We start from the raw sequence: 18,903 nt of genomic DNA on the forward strand, positions 1-18,903 counted from the left end.
CACTGTTTCCTATGAGAATTCTTTCCAGTATGTTTGCCCCCTTGTTTATGTTAATACTTAGTTCACATTTTGACTGTTATCTTCACACACATAAGATTCTGAGATCTATTCTTTCCCTATTCTTGAAATTCTAGGATCTGAGTGAGTTATGCAATACTTTCAATAGTAAATTCAGTAAGCAGCTATTCATATGCTCAAGTAATTCCATTGTTTTCTAGGTCCTAAGGGAACAAATGTATTAAACCTGTGATTGGCTGCAAGTACAGATAGTTTTGGAGATCTTTCACAGTCATTTAATAAGCGAAGAGTAGCATCCACAGGTAAAATAAGTCCTGGAAGTTAACAGTGATAATTATTTGCAGCCTTCCTCAGCAGAAGACTGGAATAGGGTTAGTTGAGATCTACAGCTCTTAAACTTTACTAAATACATTGAACACATCATAATTGCCTGTTGCTCTGTATATAATACATTATATAGCTGAGTTTCAAATTCTAAAGCATATAAAATTCATGTGAATATTTAGCAAGAAAATTCTATAGTAAGAATTATGAATGCAATGGGAGATTTATTTTTTAAGACTCCACAAAGAGGATTCATTAACACGTAACATTTATGTGCAATAACTATGAACCCTGAAGTTTTTCTATTAAAAATATTGAGCAAAAGTATTGTACTGTTTGCATAGTATGTTATAGAAGCACCTAGATATGCTCCAGTACCATATGTACTACAAGGGCTGCTCCAAAGATAAGGCCTCCTATTTTATGATGTTGGCCCACAGTGTCAGAGACAAATCTTGGTGATATGGTAGTAGAGGCTGAACCTCCCCACCAATATTCCATTACATTTTGTTGCCATGTGACAGCAGAGGGGCAGTGTGATAGAATGGCTTCTGACATGGAAGTGCGTATGAAGCAAAGCTGTGTTATCGAATTCCTCCATGCAGAAAAAAATGGCACCTATTGACATTCACTGTGCTTGCTGAATGTGGATGTGAGCACAGCAAGGTGGTGGGTGGTGCACTTCAGCAGTGGCAACAGTGACAGAGGGTCACCTCTGCTGGTACATATTTTTCTGACCATGACATGGAGACTCTTGCTCATCTCTTGCATAAAATGCATAGCTAATGATGGTGACTATGCTGAAAAATAGTGTTTTGTAGCTGAGACTTTGTTCTATGAAAAAGTGTTATTGTGTTCTTTGTATCTGTTGTAGCTTCCACGGAAATAAATAGGAGGCATAACTTCCGGAGCAGCCTACACACAAAGTGATTATATGACATCGCAAAAAGTGCAGTGAGCTGGGGAACTGTAAGATGTCTTCTCCCCCCCACAAAGGAAGTGGAGGCACATTGTGATTCCATGACTGAAATCCACATTATCATGTCCTCAGATGTTTTGTAATTGACAGATCAGATAAGTAACTATTTTTTGGCAGTTCTGTAGGCACTGTGCTTCAAACTGACGTAAAGAAAAGAGTATTATGCATCTTCAGCCCAAGGATGGTTCCAATAATCAGCTCAACTAGGCATTTTGTAACAGAAGAAAGGATTTGTCCAAAAGCATGGCTAATATTCTAAAAAATCTGCATAACCGCATTTTGATTTAAATGTTTGCCAAGCTGGCTTCTTGGATTTTTAAATGTTGATTGGCATATCCATGACAATCACACCTATTGCTATAATCATCAGTGTGTGTGTTATTAGTAACACATAGTGCCAAATATTACCCTTGGATTATCATTGTGGGAATGAGATCAAAGTTGGTGATATATTGACAACACTGATTTTCCAAAGCTACCAGAAGACACATACTCATATACTAAAATGACAAACATAAAATCGATCTCCTGCCATTTCAAAATATACATGTAAAAAGTTCATCAACACAGCTTAATCAATATACTCTTAAATATTTGTTTCCCCAAAAAAGTAAGGCTTAGAGAATGAAAATGTTTGTAGTTGGATACTTGTTCAAGTCAAACAAAAATGAATATTATTTTTGTCTGTGTGCTATACAAACTTGTGTCTTTTAATGCTCTATTCCTGGAGAACTGCACTTCATTCTGAACACCACCCTGACAGAAAGACACTGACTGCATGGAACCAAATCCTAGAAAAACATCATTAATGAAGAGGAAATATTGCCAGAAAAGATGATCAAAATAGCTAAACATGTCTCTCTCAGCTGGCGGAGGCACAGTCTGGAGAGGAGAAGGTGTTAGGTATGTGAGGAGTCTAAATGATTCTAAAATGTACCAGAACCTAAAAAGCAGAGGACTGTGATTATGCTTAATAGAGATACAGGTATGCAGATGAAATAAAGAAAGGAGAAATATTGAATATACGCAGTAAGCTGTGAAAATATTTTCTAGGAAAATGACACAATAGACTACTAGCAAGAGCACAGTATCTGGTGAGCCTTGGAGGCAGACACATAGCCTAAGCAGTCTGGTCTTTCTAATTTTGTGTTTCTTTAGGAGGTCAGGCATCAGCAGCTCATCATCCCCTTTTTCCCATCTCAGCACACTGGCAGTGAGCAGAAAGGAGACAGTAAGCATACTGCCCTAGAGAAGGAGTGACAAAAAATCCTACTAATTTTATCAGATGACTGACTTTTCTAATTGTTTTATTATAAAGAACCTCAGTACAAAGCCACATCCTGCCTTGATTGTATTTTAAGAGCAGAACTGATGTGCATGCAAGAGGAGATTTCAGATTAGTGATAACAGGTGAACCCTGACTGCAGCAAAGAATGAGCTTGTTTCTTTGAATGCAGTGGTATAAATAACTGATTCTTCCAGTGATGGCAGCAGCCGTATAACAGCCTCCCAGGCAGAACATGATGTAACCCTAGGCCTTGTGACATGTCAAGCCCCCAGGAAAATCCTAGGCAAAATACACACTAACCTCCTCTGTTATGTTTGCAAGTTTATTTTTCGTTCATGTCTTGCTCAGCTACAATTTTGTTTGTCATAAATCCTTAGTTTGGATATCTGTTATATCTAGCAACTCCATAAAAGCTGAATAAAAGCTTTTAGTAGTAATGCTGTAATGAAGAGTCCCCCTTTAACCTGCCAGTTCTCATCATATCAATAATACCCAAATTATACCAGGGACAAGAAGGTTGAAAGAATTAATTTTGTTTCTGTATCCCCAAATCCTGTTCCTATATTGTGCATACTAATTAAAGATGTAGCTACAGCAATTGAATACCTCAGAAGTCTTCAGTGCCTCACATCAGCAATATCATACACCAGCAAAATGCCTTACGGGCAGCAAGTAAAATAAGAGCAGCTATATTAGAACTCATTTCCTAAACACACAGCCTCTGCATCAGTCCAGGTTTCATGCTGAATTTCAAATTTGAATTACTGCAAAGGTCAGGAAAGACAAAGAAATAATGCTGATCATTCATTAGATAGGTTCATTTTGTGCCATTTTGGCATTACTTCTGCTGAAGACGTCCATAGATAATCAAGTGTATCTTCATTCCCTACACAGCCTACACAAATATGAATAAAGCCAAAGTACTGAAGTGACTTTTCCAATGCTCTACAGAAGCAGAGGGCCAGGACACTCCATATGTCAAATTAGTCATAATGCTTTCGTTTTACTACTGAGCATTTGGGGTATCCTTTACCATAATCATTTTATGTTTCCCAGCATTGTTGGCAGAACAATGTAAAATATGCTCTAGAAGCACTTGAGTAATGCTGCCTCCTAGTTTTACTGACTTAAAATTGAGTGTCAGAAAGCTCATATTTCAAAATACAACTCCAGCCCTCTCACTCCTGCATATCACTTGGGAGAAGGCAGTGCATCAAGCTATTGTTTTCTGTTCTTGCTTTTCTGCTCTGTTGAATCATCCTTATAAGAAGATACTTACAATGTTCTTCTAGGAAGGGGACCCACCTACCAGTGTCATGCTGACTTCATCGTCCTCCTGCATTGTACATCTTTCAGCTGTGCAACACAAACCCAGGGGATGATGTAGGGAAGAAGAGTATTAAACAAACTGAACTTCTCCATTCCACTTCGAAGGAAATCTCTGCAAGCTGTTGTTTATAATCTGTCTAGTTCTAAGCTGGACATGTGGAGATTTTGTTTTGTTTTGTTGCTGACTCTGCAAACTGATACTTGGAGAGAACTGTCTGGGGAAAGCAGAATCCTTTATTATGGCCATCACTGCCAAGTGATTTGGCAGATTCCTCCATGAGATGCACAGTCCAATAGGTTATGTGTGAGAGCTCAGCTGGCCAGTTACTAACAGAAAAGCTCAACTTTAAAAGTTTTAAAATCTTATAGCCAATTTGTGGTTTTGGCTGAAGAAAGGAGGAAGATGAAAAGTAGAGGTAGTTGGGTGTCAGTAAAAGATGGAACATTGAAGTAATTTTCACTGCTGTGCCACAAAGAAAAATTGCTGGCTTTATACATAGGTTAAATCTCATTGAGGCAAGCTCATGCACCAACTTTCAGGTACGTGCTTAGATAAAGCTGCAAAGATGCTATCATTTGTTGTAGCCTTTTGTCTGGAAGATTGAGGTAATGCATCTCTATCTAATGAGCCTAAGGACAAGACCCTTCCATTTTTCTGACTGCTGTGGAGAGAGGGCCTTGGAAGGGCTTTTGCAAGATCTATTGTGCCTTTCACCAGAAACTGTCACGTCTGTTTTGTTTGAACCCGAAGGGTGAAGCGAGTTGGAGAGTTACTTTCACTGCTTTCAGTGATTCCAAATGGCATTTCTTGATAATGAGCTTGTTTGTTTGAGAAAACAACTTCCCTGTCAGGCATAGTCTGGGAAACTGAGGATATGAGAAAGAAAATAAAATCTGTTAGGGTGAAGTATAAACATCCATAAAACTGAGTAGCGAAACACCTACAGAGAAAGTTGTAGTTTGCCAGCAAACTAATTAAAGTCTCTGAATAAGGAGGAAGGTGTGACAGCTGAAAAGTTAAAGTAAAAATAAATCAGAAGTTTAGTTAAGCAATTATAACAGGAAATTACCTCTGGAGTTCCCTCTCCTGCCTTCTTTTCCTGGTTCTGCTTCCCACTGACTGAGCAAGTCAGAGAAATTACTTCTAATCTGGCAAGCCTCCAGTGCTGGAGCCTAGCTATACGCATAGAGGACATCACAGACAAGCACCTCCAGTGCCCTGCAATGAGTATGGGAGGGCACAGCATCTCTGTTCTGTCTCTGCAGCCATCTGCCTCAGCTGCAGAAACCTGTGCTCCCCATCCTGCTCCAGGCAGCCATCTCAGAGATGCCCTGCCTGCAGGGCGTGGCTAGCTAACATATTGCCTGGGGAATCTGATGTTTTAACATTGTTTATGGTTGGCACAGCATACTGCAGTGGGAGTTTTATGTTCTAATACTGTTTATAAACATGTGTAGGACTTCTCAGACATGCTCTGTCTCCAAAGTCTACGCTATTGCTTTTGGAAATAACATGCTCAGTGACCTGTACTTTTTCTGAAAGGACTGCTGCTTAGTAGGGGTAACGAAGCTGCCTTTCCAGCTATGACCAGAGGAAGAGTTTAAGTACTGCGTCGCTGAAACTGAGAATTGGAAATAACTCTCTTCCACTCTTCAATAGCATAGCCTCAGTCAAAACTACAAACAAAGCAATCCATGACACCTCAGGAGGAGGGGAAACATCTCACAATCATGGGAGCTCTTTGTACACAGGGCTCCTATTCAGTTCCATGAGAATTTGTAAATGAAGAGAGCATGTGGCTCCTTCTTACACTGACTTGAGCTGTGAAGCAAATTCCTCAGAGGCAGTGCCAAATTAAGTGTCCTGAATAAGGACGGCTCCATAAATTGACATTTTCCTGCCCTACATTCAATTGCAATCTCCATCTTTATCAAGGAACACCATGGATTGGAGGATTAAACCCTGGGTGTCTGCCAGCACTCATTTAGGCATGAAAGTCCAAATGTTTCCCATTATACTGAGCACTTTTTTGTGCAGTGTAAATGTATGTCTTAGCATCAGCTTCATCTTCACCATGAGCCAGAACACTTACAGTGGCACATCAGGTCATGAAAAACTATTAGAAGCGTTTGTTGTTTGTGCTACCACATCCGATTTTTTGAAGAGTAATTATGCTGAGGAATAAGCACCAAAAAAAAAAAAAAAAAAAAAAGCAGAAAATGTTGTTCACTGACACTGAAAAATAAAAATAGGGCCAGCATGCCAGAGAAGGTTTTGGGTGCCCACTGCTTGTCTCCCATCGGCCGGGGTGCAGGATTCAGTGCTTGATGCTCTGTTCCCACGCGCAACACCGGAGGTAGTGCAGTGAACACCACCAGCCATGGGAGCTGGAGTCCCAGTGTGCCTGCCAAGTTCAGGTCTTCTGCCAACCACCTGCTTTTCCAACCAGTGTTTTCACATAGAAAGCAATTTGGACCTACACACTGAGAAATCGTACAAGCTCCCAAAACAAAACAACCCCTTTCTCAGCACGATGGGCCATTTAACTTTTGTAAACTTAATCTGGGAACTTAAAAAAAAAAAAGCCTCAGCAGCATGACATATGAACAAATAACAAAGCATCCTTTGATAGGTGATCGTACCATCCTGCCATAGCACAGGGGAAGTCTCTCCCTCTAGACAACAATAAACAAAATAGAGTGAATATGCGGGCAGCATTTCAACATCTGCTAGAGTCTCTGGGAAAGGAGCTTCATGCATACAGCTCTTCCCAGGACAGCTGTATGCTATACTCATTGTCACCTTGCAGTATTAGCGTTATTATGTATATCGCCATATTTCTGCTGCAAAAGAAAAGCTATTTACATAAGGTCATTGCCAACTCTAATAGCTTCCCTGGGTAAGCAGGCTTTCTTTAGGCAATATTTAATATTTCTACATCACGGCAGTTCATTACGTTTGGGAATCCTTTACTGTTTCCTTCAAAACAGAAGATCAGTGAAACATTGTTTACAGTAAGCAGAAATCCTAATGAAGTTCATGAAATTAATGATTTCCTTTGATCAAAATCTTATCTTTCCTTCATACTTAACCTCAGTTTGACTGTCACATATAGTAATGTGTACCCCCATACTAGTGTATCACCTGCATTTCAATATTTAAGACTATGTAATTCTTACTTGCAAAGCTTCCTTACTGAAAGCTTCCCTTGGAGAAGGACCTAGCCACAAAAGCCTACTGAGCTACTTCTCCAGATGCTATGTATAATCATAACAATACTTATTCAATATATGATTTGGTTATAATGAAATTCATAATAAAAATATTATTTGCAAACGTGCACAAAAATTTCCAAATGCTGAGTTCAGTGCCAGAAGCGTTGCAAGCATTCTTGAATTTTTCTATACTTCTCAGAAGTACCTCTTTGAACTTAAACTTGAGCTTCAACATACAAACTATTCATTAAGATATGACCTTCATGCTGCCTGTCTCCAATATCTTGTTCTCATAGTTTCCTGTACAAAGACATTGTTTTACTGCTCTTTTATTAAAATGCATTGATCACTCATTGCTACTCATTTTTTTGCTTTCTTTAGGCTCGTCCCAAGGGAGAAGGCCTGACCCCATACCAGGGCAAGAAACGCTGCTTCGGTGAATATAAGTGCCCCAAATGTAAGAGAAAATGGATGAGCGGAAACTCCTGGGCTAACATGGGACAAGAGTGCATCAAGTGCCACATTAACGTTTATCCTCACAAACAGGTAGGAGAACCAACATGGTGGCATACAGTCTTGGAACTTGGAATTTTCTTCAATTTGTGAAGCTTGGCTATGACCTAAACAGGACTTGGCATGGACTACAGCATGCCACAAAATAAAATTAAAATAATAATTAAAAAGAAAACACAAACTTTCACAAATGAGCAGCTGTTCACAGAGTCCTGGGGAAGTGAACTACTTCCAATTTTACAAAATTTGAATACCCTTTCAGTAAAAATACCTCCAAAACAAAGCCTTTACTTATCTTCATTATAAAAAGAGACTTTGGGACCATACAATCTGAGATGGAGCCATTAGATAATAGAGAAAACAAGTTCAGCAGTAGCAATGGGCGTCTTGATACTTCTGACTCTCTTCATATTTACACCAATTAACTGCTTTATTGCACAAGTGTCAGTGAAATTATTTCCAAAGGAAAATTTTTTTGTTCATCCATTTAAATAAGACTGGACTTGGGTAGGGAGATACATATTTTTATATATGTAGTACTAGCAATAAAATAGAAGAAATATTAAGAGGACCCCTACTTACTAAATAACTTAGTTAAACAGTAAAGCAAGACAGCCTGTGTAAAGAGGCGTTTCTTGTTTTCCATAGTACTTGGTGGTGCCCAGGCTAGGAACTTCAAGAGAAAGTCTCTCAATAAGCTGACACAGTCAAGTGTAAATAGTAGCTCTAATAAGAAATCCATATCTGCAATGCTGCTAGCCACAGCCTTCATTCCTGTCCCCTGTAGAGTGCAGTTGCATCTCCTGCAGTTCCAGCCCCTGTATTTGCAATTTACAGTGGGAAGACTGACTCAGTTCTTGTTTGTATCCTGTCAGAAGTGGTTGCAAACCATCATCTAATACAATGGTAGTTAATAAGAGGCAGATCAATTGCTCAGAACAACTAAGCTCATATTCCTCATTTTGCTGAAAAACCAGGCTACAGACTGATTTTGTTGAAGTTGGATTTTCATGCAGAAAGTAATTTTTAGCAGCTCCACCAAATAAATAAATAAATAAATAAATAAATAAATAAATGTTTATAATTATTAATAATTTATAATTAATTAATAATTAAATAAATAAATTAATTAAATCTAGTATATAAATATATACTAGAAAGTATATAGAGCTCCTCCCCTACGAGGAAAGGCTGAGCAAACTGGGTCTTTGAGAAAAGAAGACTGAGAGGTGATCTTATTAATGTTTATAAATGTTTATAAGTGTGAGAGTCAAACAGACATGGCCAACTTCTTTCCAACGGTCTGTGGGGACAGGACAAGGGGAAATGACCATAAACTGGAGCATAGGAAGGTCTGCACCCACATGTGAAGGAACTTCTTCACAGTAAGCACTGGAACAAGGCTGCTCAGGAGGGTTGTGGATTCTACTTCTCTGGAGACATTCAAGACCTTCCTGGACGCCTCCCTTCGCAACCTGCACTAGGAGGCCTGCTTTGCAGGGGCGTTGGACTAGATGATCTTTGGAGGTCCCTTCCAATCCCTACAATTCTGTAAAAGCTTGCTTAGCATAACCAGAAAGATACAATTGCAGGCTCGCTTCTAGGGAATGATTTTACAACTTCAACTGCTATTGGAGCAACACCTAGGATTTAATGCTGCCAATTTCAGCACAGTCAAAAGGGAGACATCTGTGAGTGCATCTGTCTTAAGCCACACAGCACTTTTCTTCAAGATGGCTGATACTGAGCAAATGCAAGAAGCATTACAGAAAAATTTAAGTGTGATTTTGCAATATTGCTGTAAATTGTTATGGATGAATAAGTGGGAATTATTTTAAGAGTTTGGGAGGTGTAATTTGCTTCAGATGCAGTTTATCCTAGCTGAATCTCAGCAATAAATAGAGCTCTGCATGGGTCAGGTTGTCTGCTGCCCACTCACAACCTGTGCTCAAATCACAGATGGATTATTTGAGAGTATTTGCAATAGGTGAAAAGGAACACTTCATACCATTTTATGTGATTTTGGGGAGAGGAAGCATGTTAATAAAAAAATAATTCTAAGTAATATTGTGATTTTATTGTGAGGAAAAGTAGAAGTACTGAAATTCATTGCAACAAGCAGCAACAGAGATAGAAACAAGCTTATTAGCATTATCCCAACCAGGAAAATTTAATCAACTCTATTTCTTCCTTTTATACACATGTATATTCATCTAATTCTAAGGGCAAGTTTTGGCTAAGGTTATTCTGCATTCCCATATTCAGCTAAAATATCGATTTATACTATGTAGTACCTTGAAGAAATGTAAATTAAAGTTTTTTAAATCCGACATGTTTATGGCAGAGGGCTTGTTTTAGACTTGACCCACTTAATTCACTCGAGATGATTTTTTTTTTTGTGAAGTTATTTGTTCATTTAAATAACATGGAACTACTTCCACTGCAGAACGAACTAATGGCCAAGTCAGTGAATGTCACTGTTTCTGCTGGGCATTTAGATGATGTAACCTAACCCTAATCCCCCTCCATCTCTAGGTTAGCACCACTCTGATTCCAAATCTGAAAACAAGAGGTTATCTTTAGAAACCTAAGTTAACTGATGAGACACTAGTTCAAAGCTTCAGAAGCGTCTGATTTCTTGTTCTTGCTTAGACAGCTTGCTTAGACAACTGCACCAAAATCCAGGCTGAGCATTTATTACACATAAAGAAGTAGAGTCTTGATGGTGAGAGGAATTACAAGAACACTGATTTACAACACAAAGTTATAAATATGTACTTTGTTTGTTCTTCTAAATGACCTCCATTATTTTTGTCAGTGTTCAAAGAGTCACAAGAACTTGCTCTGGAACTATCTCATCCACAAAATACATTGCATACTGGGGAATAAAAATGTTGTGTAGTAAAGGAGGAGAGCTGCCCCCCATGGCAGGGCTAGAGGAGTCTGTGAACTGCATAGCACAGACATCAAAGACTGTGTGGAAGGGCTGCAGTACACAGTGCTTCTTCCTTAGAACCATGTATATGAACAATCACAGCATGTGCAATGCAGGCTGACACAGCTGAACTCCATCACTGTGTTTCCACATCATCCCCTTAGACCATAATCTGGGATGTGAAAAGGCTTTACTCTTCTTACCAATCCATGTATCCATGTCTCAGTAGTAGTTGGTGCTAGGTGAGACCTTCAAGTCTGGACTATGCATTTCAGCTAAGCTTCCAGACGCAAAGAACCTGCAGCCAGTCAATACTGCTTTTTCCCCCAAAATCCAAACTTACAACCTCAAGTTGAAAGATTTCTCATTCTGTTGTTTCTCATCTTGCCTTACCTCTGTCTGATTCTATATCTCAGTTTCACTATTGCTGTTCTTTCTATTATTTTTCATTCTTCCAGTGCCTTGTATTTCTAATTAAACATACCAGTTATAGCCAGACACTAAAGAAAACACCAGTTCATGCACGGAGCTAGCAGCAAAGGATCCAGCCCTAAGCATCCAGCCCCACACCAGACTTTAAACATATCTTAATACATGTCTATGGGTTGCTGTTCTGCAGCTTTTTAGAAATGCGCTGTACTCAGCCAGCAATACTTTTATGGTAATGCTATGTATTTTATAAAAGCATAGTGATTGATTGTTCTAATTAAAAAGTCCAGTGTTTTGAGTTTGAAGGTTTAAACATTGACACATACTGTGGATGTAAGATTTAGTTGTATTATAATAAACTATTAGAACTACCTACACTCCTTTATCATTTTCTGTATACATTTCTTGCTTTTCCTTCATTTTCATTATTCTGTTGACATATACCAAAGGAGAGTTCTCTTTCATGAACAGAGTTCCTATGCATTTCTAAACAAACATTTTTTTTCCCCTCTCAGTGCATCAGAGGAAGTTCTTAGTTAATTCTGTGCTCCTAATGACTTCATTATAAGGGTTTAGACAGTACTTCCACTCGTCTGGATCTTCCAATGAACATCTTTTTCAGCTTAATATAATAAACATTGTCTCTCTCTAGAAGCTGTTCTTACACTCAGTACCTGTACAGATAAAACTCCATTCAAGAAATAAATTGATACTGCTGTTTTGTAATGTTTGTTCTTTCTTTGCAGTTATCATGCTACATGATATTAGTATATATATATATTTAAATTAACAAAACCCAGATGAACTGGCCAGTCAGAAATTTAACCTCAATTCTACTTCAAACAGTATTACTTCTAGCAGATTAAATTATTTCTTCTCCAAAACAATTTGGTCAATACACCCCCTCTGCAATATATTTTAACTCAGCATCCTTTTCTTACCCTACCATTTGGTAAACAATTAGGTCACAATACTATCTTTACATTATTAGAAGAGGGTCATTTTGTTGACAGATGCTAATCATTCTTATTTCCTCAACATTAACTAACTTTATGCTGAGTTACAAGAGCCTTCAGAATTACAAAAATTACCTAACTGCAAACAGTCCAGACCATTTCTAAAAATACAGTTATCACATTTCCCTGGTGAGGGCATATTACAGCATCTCCATTTCCATACGTGTATACTGCATGAAAGATTTGTCACAATGATTCTGTCATAAGAACTTGTATCAGGTCAGATCAACATCCTCCATTTCACACACCATCCTAGGCAGTAGAGAGTGCCCACAGGAAGGTATGGATTTAGGATAAGACACAGTAACCATCTTCAAGGATACTTCCTCATCCTCCAGTACTGCCTCTAAGTTCACCTGCTCTTGGTTCCTGGAGGCTTTTTCCTGGAGTGAAAAGATTCTGTGCCAATTCCCCACAAGGAAAGTCTCTTCAGCTCTGTTCTTTTATTCCACATACCCTATCTGTGAGAATGAGCTTTTAATCTCCCTGCAGCAGGAAAAGTCTTCTCAGCAATTTTACAGTTGTGTATATACTTCAGAGTGCTCTACAAACACGGTTCTAAATCTCTGTGTTTGAGAAGGATGGCACAGCATGCATAACAAGTAGTAACACAAGTGTCTGCTGCCTTGATACCAACTAATTCAGAGTGGAAAAATCAGGTGGCTTTCACACCTGAGCTGCAAAACTGCTACAGCTGTTCCAAAAAAACTGCATGCATTTTTGTCTTCATGACTAAGTTCCTGGTGGAAATACTTACAGGAATTCCCAAGACCTTGAGGCCTGTCGAGTTCAAGTGTTGCTGAGAAACAGGAGAGCAAAGGACTGCCCAGAACAAGTTACTGGATTGCTCTTTCAAAAGAGGTTTCCTGCCTAGTCACATTATCTACCCTAAACAAAACAAAGCAACAATAACAAAAAAAAAAAAAAAAAAAAAAAAGCCTCAGATGGAACTTAATTCTACCTCTTATTATTTCCTGAAATTTGGATTCCATATAGTTGTCTGTACTCTTCCTTATACTGCTCCAGTGTGGAGCCAGTCATTTTAGCCTTTCACCAGTGTTCTTGGCATTGTAACAGCCCAGACGCCAAGCTCTGAATTTTCATTTTCTTCCCCTGACTGCTCTAGCAGCAGCATCTGTGCCTGCTTCCTGGCTGGCCTCTTATCAAGGCTTCTCCTCTGACTTCGTGGCTGACTCCAGGGCTGTTTGTGATGACAGCTGTTGCACTGGTGTAGAACCAGCCATCTGGTGACTGACTTGTCCTCTTGGACATGACTTACTTCCAGCTGTCAGGAATTTATCGCTAGACTGAAAATAATTTGGTATGTAAATACATTCTTCATGTTATCCAAGCTATTACTTCCACAGGCAGTGCAGTGATTCCATCATAATTCCCCTGTCCAGGTGCAGTTTCTCTTCCCTCAGCTTGGGGAGGATTGGCTCTGATCACTCTAAAGCCCAACGCACTAGTGAGCAGATTGAGGCCTGCAAGTATTCTCTCTCCTATTTGGATTTAATTCCTCCCCAGCAGCTGGAGGGGAATCATTGCATTTCCACCTCTGTGTGCCCCAGCAGTTGGAAAACAGGTCATCCCAGACTGCTGCTTCTCTGAAACCGAGAGAGATTTCTGCTGTTCATTTCAGGTGGCTCTCTTTCATTCCTAGCTGGCCTGTTCCAGAGGCATGCCGCTAACAGAGGCTGCCTGCTCTCACATCTTCATGCCATGGATCTGCAGCCTTCTCATTGCAGTCTTTTTATTTCACAGCCACAACTGAAGTCCTTATTCATGCCATACAGGCAGGAGAGCAAAGCTCTGCCACTCAAGAACACATTACATTTAATCCTTTCATATCCATAATCCATAATCTTTTATTGTACTAACAATGTACAAATTCTTGAGAGTGTCTGTGCCTTGAGAGAAGCATAGAAGCTAATGCACCTGAAGATTGTTGCCCTTTATCAGTATCCTGCCACCTCTAGCTGTAGAATCAATTTTTACGCACAGATCTAATGTCATCTATTCATCTCATTTGCTCCATTAAGGCCTGATGTAATGAGTCCAGAAATATACTTATACTTGTTTTCTTGCATTTAAATTTTGATATGGTTTATCTACCAGAGGTAGAATCAAATTGTTCCACTCTAAAGGGGAAAAAAAAAATAAATTCAAACTTCTAAATAGAAATATAAGCACCCATTTTGCTTCCGCTAAGAACAATTTCTCTAAAGGGTGTCCTTGTGACATTTCCACTAACATCTAAGACATTACATATATATATGAGTCACTTTGAGTATGTTTTGTTCTTTATTTTGAAAAAAGGATTTATGGAATACAGAGTTTAATCAGTACATGTAGACTGGGGAAGCAATACTTCACAGTCTTAAGTTAGTTTGCAGGACAGGAATTGCTAATTTAAATTTAGTTCAGTTTTATTCACCTTGGGCAATGGCTTTAGTCACTGCTGTCAAATGCCTTCCTGGTGGAGCTGCATAAGGTCATTTCCAGCCATCAACTACCAAAGAATGCTAAAGAAAAAGATGCAAAAACTCCAGACGTTGAGAAATGCCCTTCCCCATAGTATTTACAGAAAGTAGACCATCAAATCCTGTTTACTTGCGTTACAAAAAAAAAGAAAACCAAAACATTAAACTCTCCCTTTTACAGAAGAAAGAATACCTTTCCCAGAGAAATATAGCAGGACTTTCTGCTCTTTTACAGGCTGCATTTCTCCTCTTTCTAAGGAAAGGCACTGTTCCTTCAGCCAAGCAGCCAGTCCTCTTTCCCAGGCCTGCTCTGAGTGTACTGAGCCTTCCTGCTGTTGGGCTCCTGGCAGCACAGGGCTGGAGGATTAGAGAGCCTCCTCAGCTGAGTGGATCTTCTGCAGCATTCAGACAACCCCCCAAATTACCCATAGTGTGCAGCCACACAACTGTTCAGCACTCTCCACCTTCTGCTTTCACCCTCCAAAGCTGGTGAGAGTGCTCCTGAGTCAGCCTCAGCTGCCTGTACAAACAAAATCTCACTTCATCACCTGCAAACCTTTAGCTATCTAATATCCTTTTTAGCATAGCATTAAAGTTGCAAGTCTGCAAGATTACTGCCTCAAAGGCCTCCACACGATTAGAACATCAGCAGTAAGAATGGGAGGAAAACAGCTGCTTCTCAGAGCTCTTGCAGGGATTTTTGGCTTGCAGGAAACTCACAGAGGTAAACTGGGGCTTCATTTTAGGCACAAACTGTGCAAGCCCACCACCATTTTGAGGCTTCAGCCCTCAGCAAAAGCAGTGTTTGGGCTCAGCTCAGCTCCTTCCAGCCAGCCCTTGGAAACCCAGCTTCCTGCCTTGTAACCCCTCTCTCCCCAGCCTCTGTGTCGTAACACAGAGGTAACAATAACATCTCTGAAATCGAAGTGTTTCGTGGGCCAAAAAGCTGAGCTCAATCAACGCAGGGGGAAAGCAAACCACGGAGAGCTATTGTTTCTGAAAACAGTCCAAAAAACTCTTGGCACTTCAAGACACTCCCAATGTCCTTTGCACTATTTCCAGGAAAAATGATTCCCAAGGCCATGTGTATTAAAAAAATCTGGCTTATATCAATAAACATGATAACTGCTGTATTTTTTTCTCTTTAATCAGAACACAGCTAACATGTAGAAGCAATCAGAGCTGAGTCAAATAGACTGTTTTAAGTGCAACATTTCAAAGCTCTAAAATTCTCCATTGTGGAGAATAAATTAAATCTTGGAGCTCCTAAACCTGGACATCATCTTTGAGGAAGATTTATGTAATGCAAACTGTTGAAGAAAATTTATGGGCAGATGTTGGTGGAATAGGCTGTGGAACAGGCATAAAGGCAGTTTTTCTGACCCAATAAGTTTATTCAACTTGTCTCTGCTGTGGCAGAAGCCCAGAATGCACCAGCATTTGAGTTGCAGTCTCAATCGAGGTTGCCGATAGATCCAAAATCTTCCTTCCTCATACACAACCAATACAGGTTCAAGCACCCCCTCTCCAAGAAAGGAAAAACAGCCTGAAATTAAATTACAAACAAATTTAAGCTCAGAAGGTCACATAGCCTCTAGCCCAGGACAGAGAAAAATTTTGGCAATGTGCTGTGGGTAGGAATCCTGAACTGGTGACAAGACATTGGCAATCACTATTGAGTTGCTCCCATACATTCTTTCTACTAGCTATGCAACATAATGAACAAGTGTTGTACTTATAATCCAATACAACTGATTATAGCAAGAAGTTTCAGACTATTTTTTTAGGAAAAGAGTACATTTTGCCTGACTGTAACCACTGAACACTGGGAAAGTCTTCCATTCCATAGGGTGTGAGCAGATCTTACAGAGTAACACTAAGAGAAAAAAAAATAGGTTTCAGAAAGCTCAATACTTCTTATTCACTCACACTCAGATGGGTGGCTTTGACATGCAGAATTTAAAAATAAATAACCAGGAAACTTAGAAGACCAGGTGTACCAGGTTTTAAAGATGATGACAGGCCTGTAGTATTTAGGGAAGGTATAAAAGATAAATGGCCATAATTTTTTTTTTTTCATCCTTTCTTTGTTACAAGAAAGATAAGCAGTAGTCTGCTATCCCTGTAGAACAGTGAGATGCTTATGGCTTATTTTGAGATTTCACATCACATCATTCACATCACTGTCTTTACCACAGTTCCACAGAACTTCCACAGTCTTCTTCTTGGTAAGGCATTGAGTATTTAAATCATTTTTCAGGTACATTCCAAGAAAGCTGAGAAATTATGTTACAGCATTTTGTTAGTATAAAACAAACTGTGCACATCAGTGTTATGTTCTACCTCACAGCTCTATCACTTCTGCTGATCAGATTTTCCAAACAGCAATATCCCTACTAAAATACTTAATATTTTCCAAGTGACTGCAAAATTTCTTACATGTCATAGAAAATTAAAGCACATGGATTATTAAACTCAAAGCAGCTTTGTTCCCTTTTTTAGTTAAATATACTGCCAGCCCTGTGATTCCACAAGTGTTCTTTAGCAATTTATCCAAATTATCAGTCAGGTTCACAACAGAGATTGTTTTTCTGGTTCTTTGTTGTTGCTTTTGTTTTTGTTTTTACTAATAGCTTTGCAGCTCTTCTACTTAAAAAACAAACAAACAAACAAACATCAGCCTCATAAATATGGGGTTGAGACCTCACTAACTTATGTGACATCTGTGCATAGGTAAAACAGTTTTCCTGTAGCAGCAGCTAATCGCAGTGTTGTTAACCCTTCTGGCATTCTGGGCAGTGGGATTCCCATGCTTGAAGTGCTAATGCTTTTGGGATGTCTCAGTTACTAGAGCCAAGGGAATAAATTGCTGTGTAACCACATAAACATACTCCCCATTCGGGCTTTCATTAGTTTACCTACAGCAAGGTAAACAGAACCTTTATGAAGAACAACATTCAAGATTGCGAGGCAACTTTATGCCACTATAAAGCAAAGAGTTGAAAACATTTTGTCTGCTCAGACAGCAGGATTTTTGTAACTGTGAGGAGAAAGCTGGTTAAGCATAGAAGTATGCTCAGCACATGTAGTAGAGATTAACAGCAGTGATAAAGCCTTGAATCAACTCTTGTTCCCACCCTTCTCTGCAGAGACCCCTGGAAAAGCCGGATGGCCTGGACGTTTCAGACCAGAGCAAAGAACACCCCCAGCACCTGTGTGAGAAGTGCAAAGTTTTGGGCTACTACTGCCGCCGTGTGCAATAAACCTTCCAAGTGGCCTCTTCCCGTCCCCCTCATCCTTAAAGATCCTCTGACAGCACACGATCAAGAGCAACACAACACTTCAAGATAAAAGCTAAAATAATTGCCAATATTGCCTATCTATAACCTAACAGTATGCCTTACCTTTAACGGAATGTAACATTTCTCCTGTGTATGCACACACATGCAACAGGTATTTACAGGACTATGGTGAATTTGTATACATACATATATATGTAAGCTTACATATATATATGTACACACGTATAAGCATTACTGATAGTGTTCACAACAGAACCACAGTTGCAGGTTCTGCTGATTGTTTACACAGACCCTATATCATGGTCAGGTGAAATGAAGTACTATTCTGTAGGCAAGATATAATATTCACAAGGACTATATGTGATAAATGGGTTTTGCAGAGGTGAAATAACTGTGGGGCCACTAATTAAAAGCACTCACCCACGACAGGAATATTATTCCTATTATATGACAAGACAAAAGGAGATTAAACAAGCCACAGCATAAAAGAAGGAAAATAATTGTTTTCCCAGTTTTAGAAAGTCTGAGAGTTTTGTGTTGCTGCTTTCTTGGACTTTTCTATTTGTTAGTGTCACTCAGGCAGGGCTTAGGCAAAATCAGTTTTTGCAATTTTGAGGCAAAAAAAAGTGAATAATTGTTTGAGGGTGTGGTTGTACAGAAAGGGAATGCCATAATGGGACCCACAGCATCGGGAAGGATTCCAAGAGGTTTTTGGAGGAGATAAAATTGGCTTGGTTGTGTGACTAACAGATCTTTCTCTTGTCATATAATTCTGCTACAAGAGGTTTTGCATGTGTATGCGCTATTCATTAGGCTGCAAGCACACTAAATTTACTGTGAATAAAGGGGGATAAGAATGCTTAAAATTGTCCTCCAAATCCATAATTGAACAATTAGCCAAACTTACTATTTATAATAGTTTTAAAGCCACTTTCTGGAAATATTTTTTATGTCCTGTTTTCTACTGTACAAATTTGTTACAATGTAAAACTTTTTAGCCATAAGGTGTTATGAGGTATGAAGAACACTCTTTATAATATTCCCACTTTCCTGTCTTCCTGAAACACCTAT

The 18,903-nt window shown here is 39.2% G+C and overlaps 1 protein-coding gene across 1 annotated transcript in view; it reads left to right on the forward strand.

Annotated features, from left to right (window-relative positions):
- The window catches only part of ZCCHC24 (zinc finger CCHC-type containing 24), a gene marked incomplete at both ends in the record, with an annotated part of 100,858 nt that extends 83,065 nt beyond the window's left edge, over window positions 1-17,793 (forward strand). The window contains 2 exons of the mRNA XM_079536053.1: window positions 7,536-7,700; window positions 17,680-17,793. Coding sequence (XP_079392179.1) covers window positions 7,536-7,700; window positions 17,680-17,793 — 279 coding nt within the window. The remainder of the gene's footprint in view (window positions 1-7,535; window positions 7,701-17,679) is intronic.
- Window positions 17,794-18,903: the final 1,110 nt, after the last annotated feature.

Source organism: Tetrao urogallus, assembly GCF_951394365.1.
Source record: "Tetrao urogallus genome assembly, chromosome: 5".
Taxonomy (NCBI): domain Eukaryota; kingdom Metazoa; phylum Chordata; class Aves; order Galliformes; family Phasianidae; genus Tetrao; species Tetrao urogallus.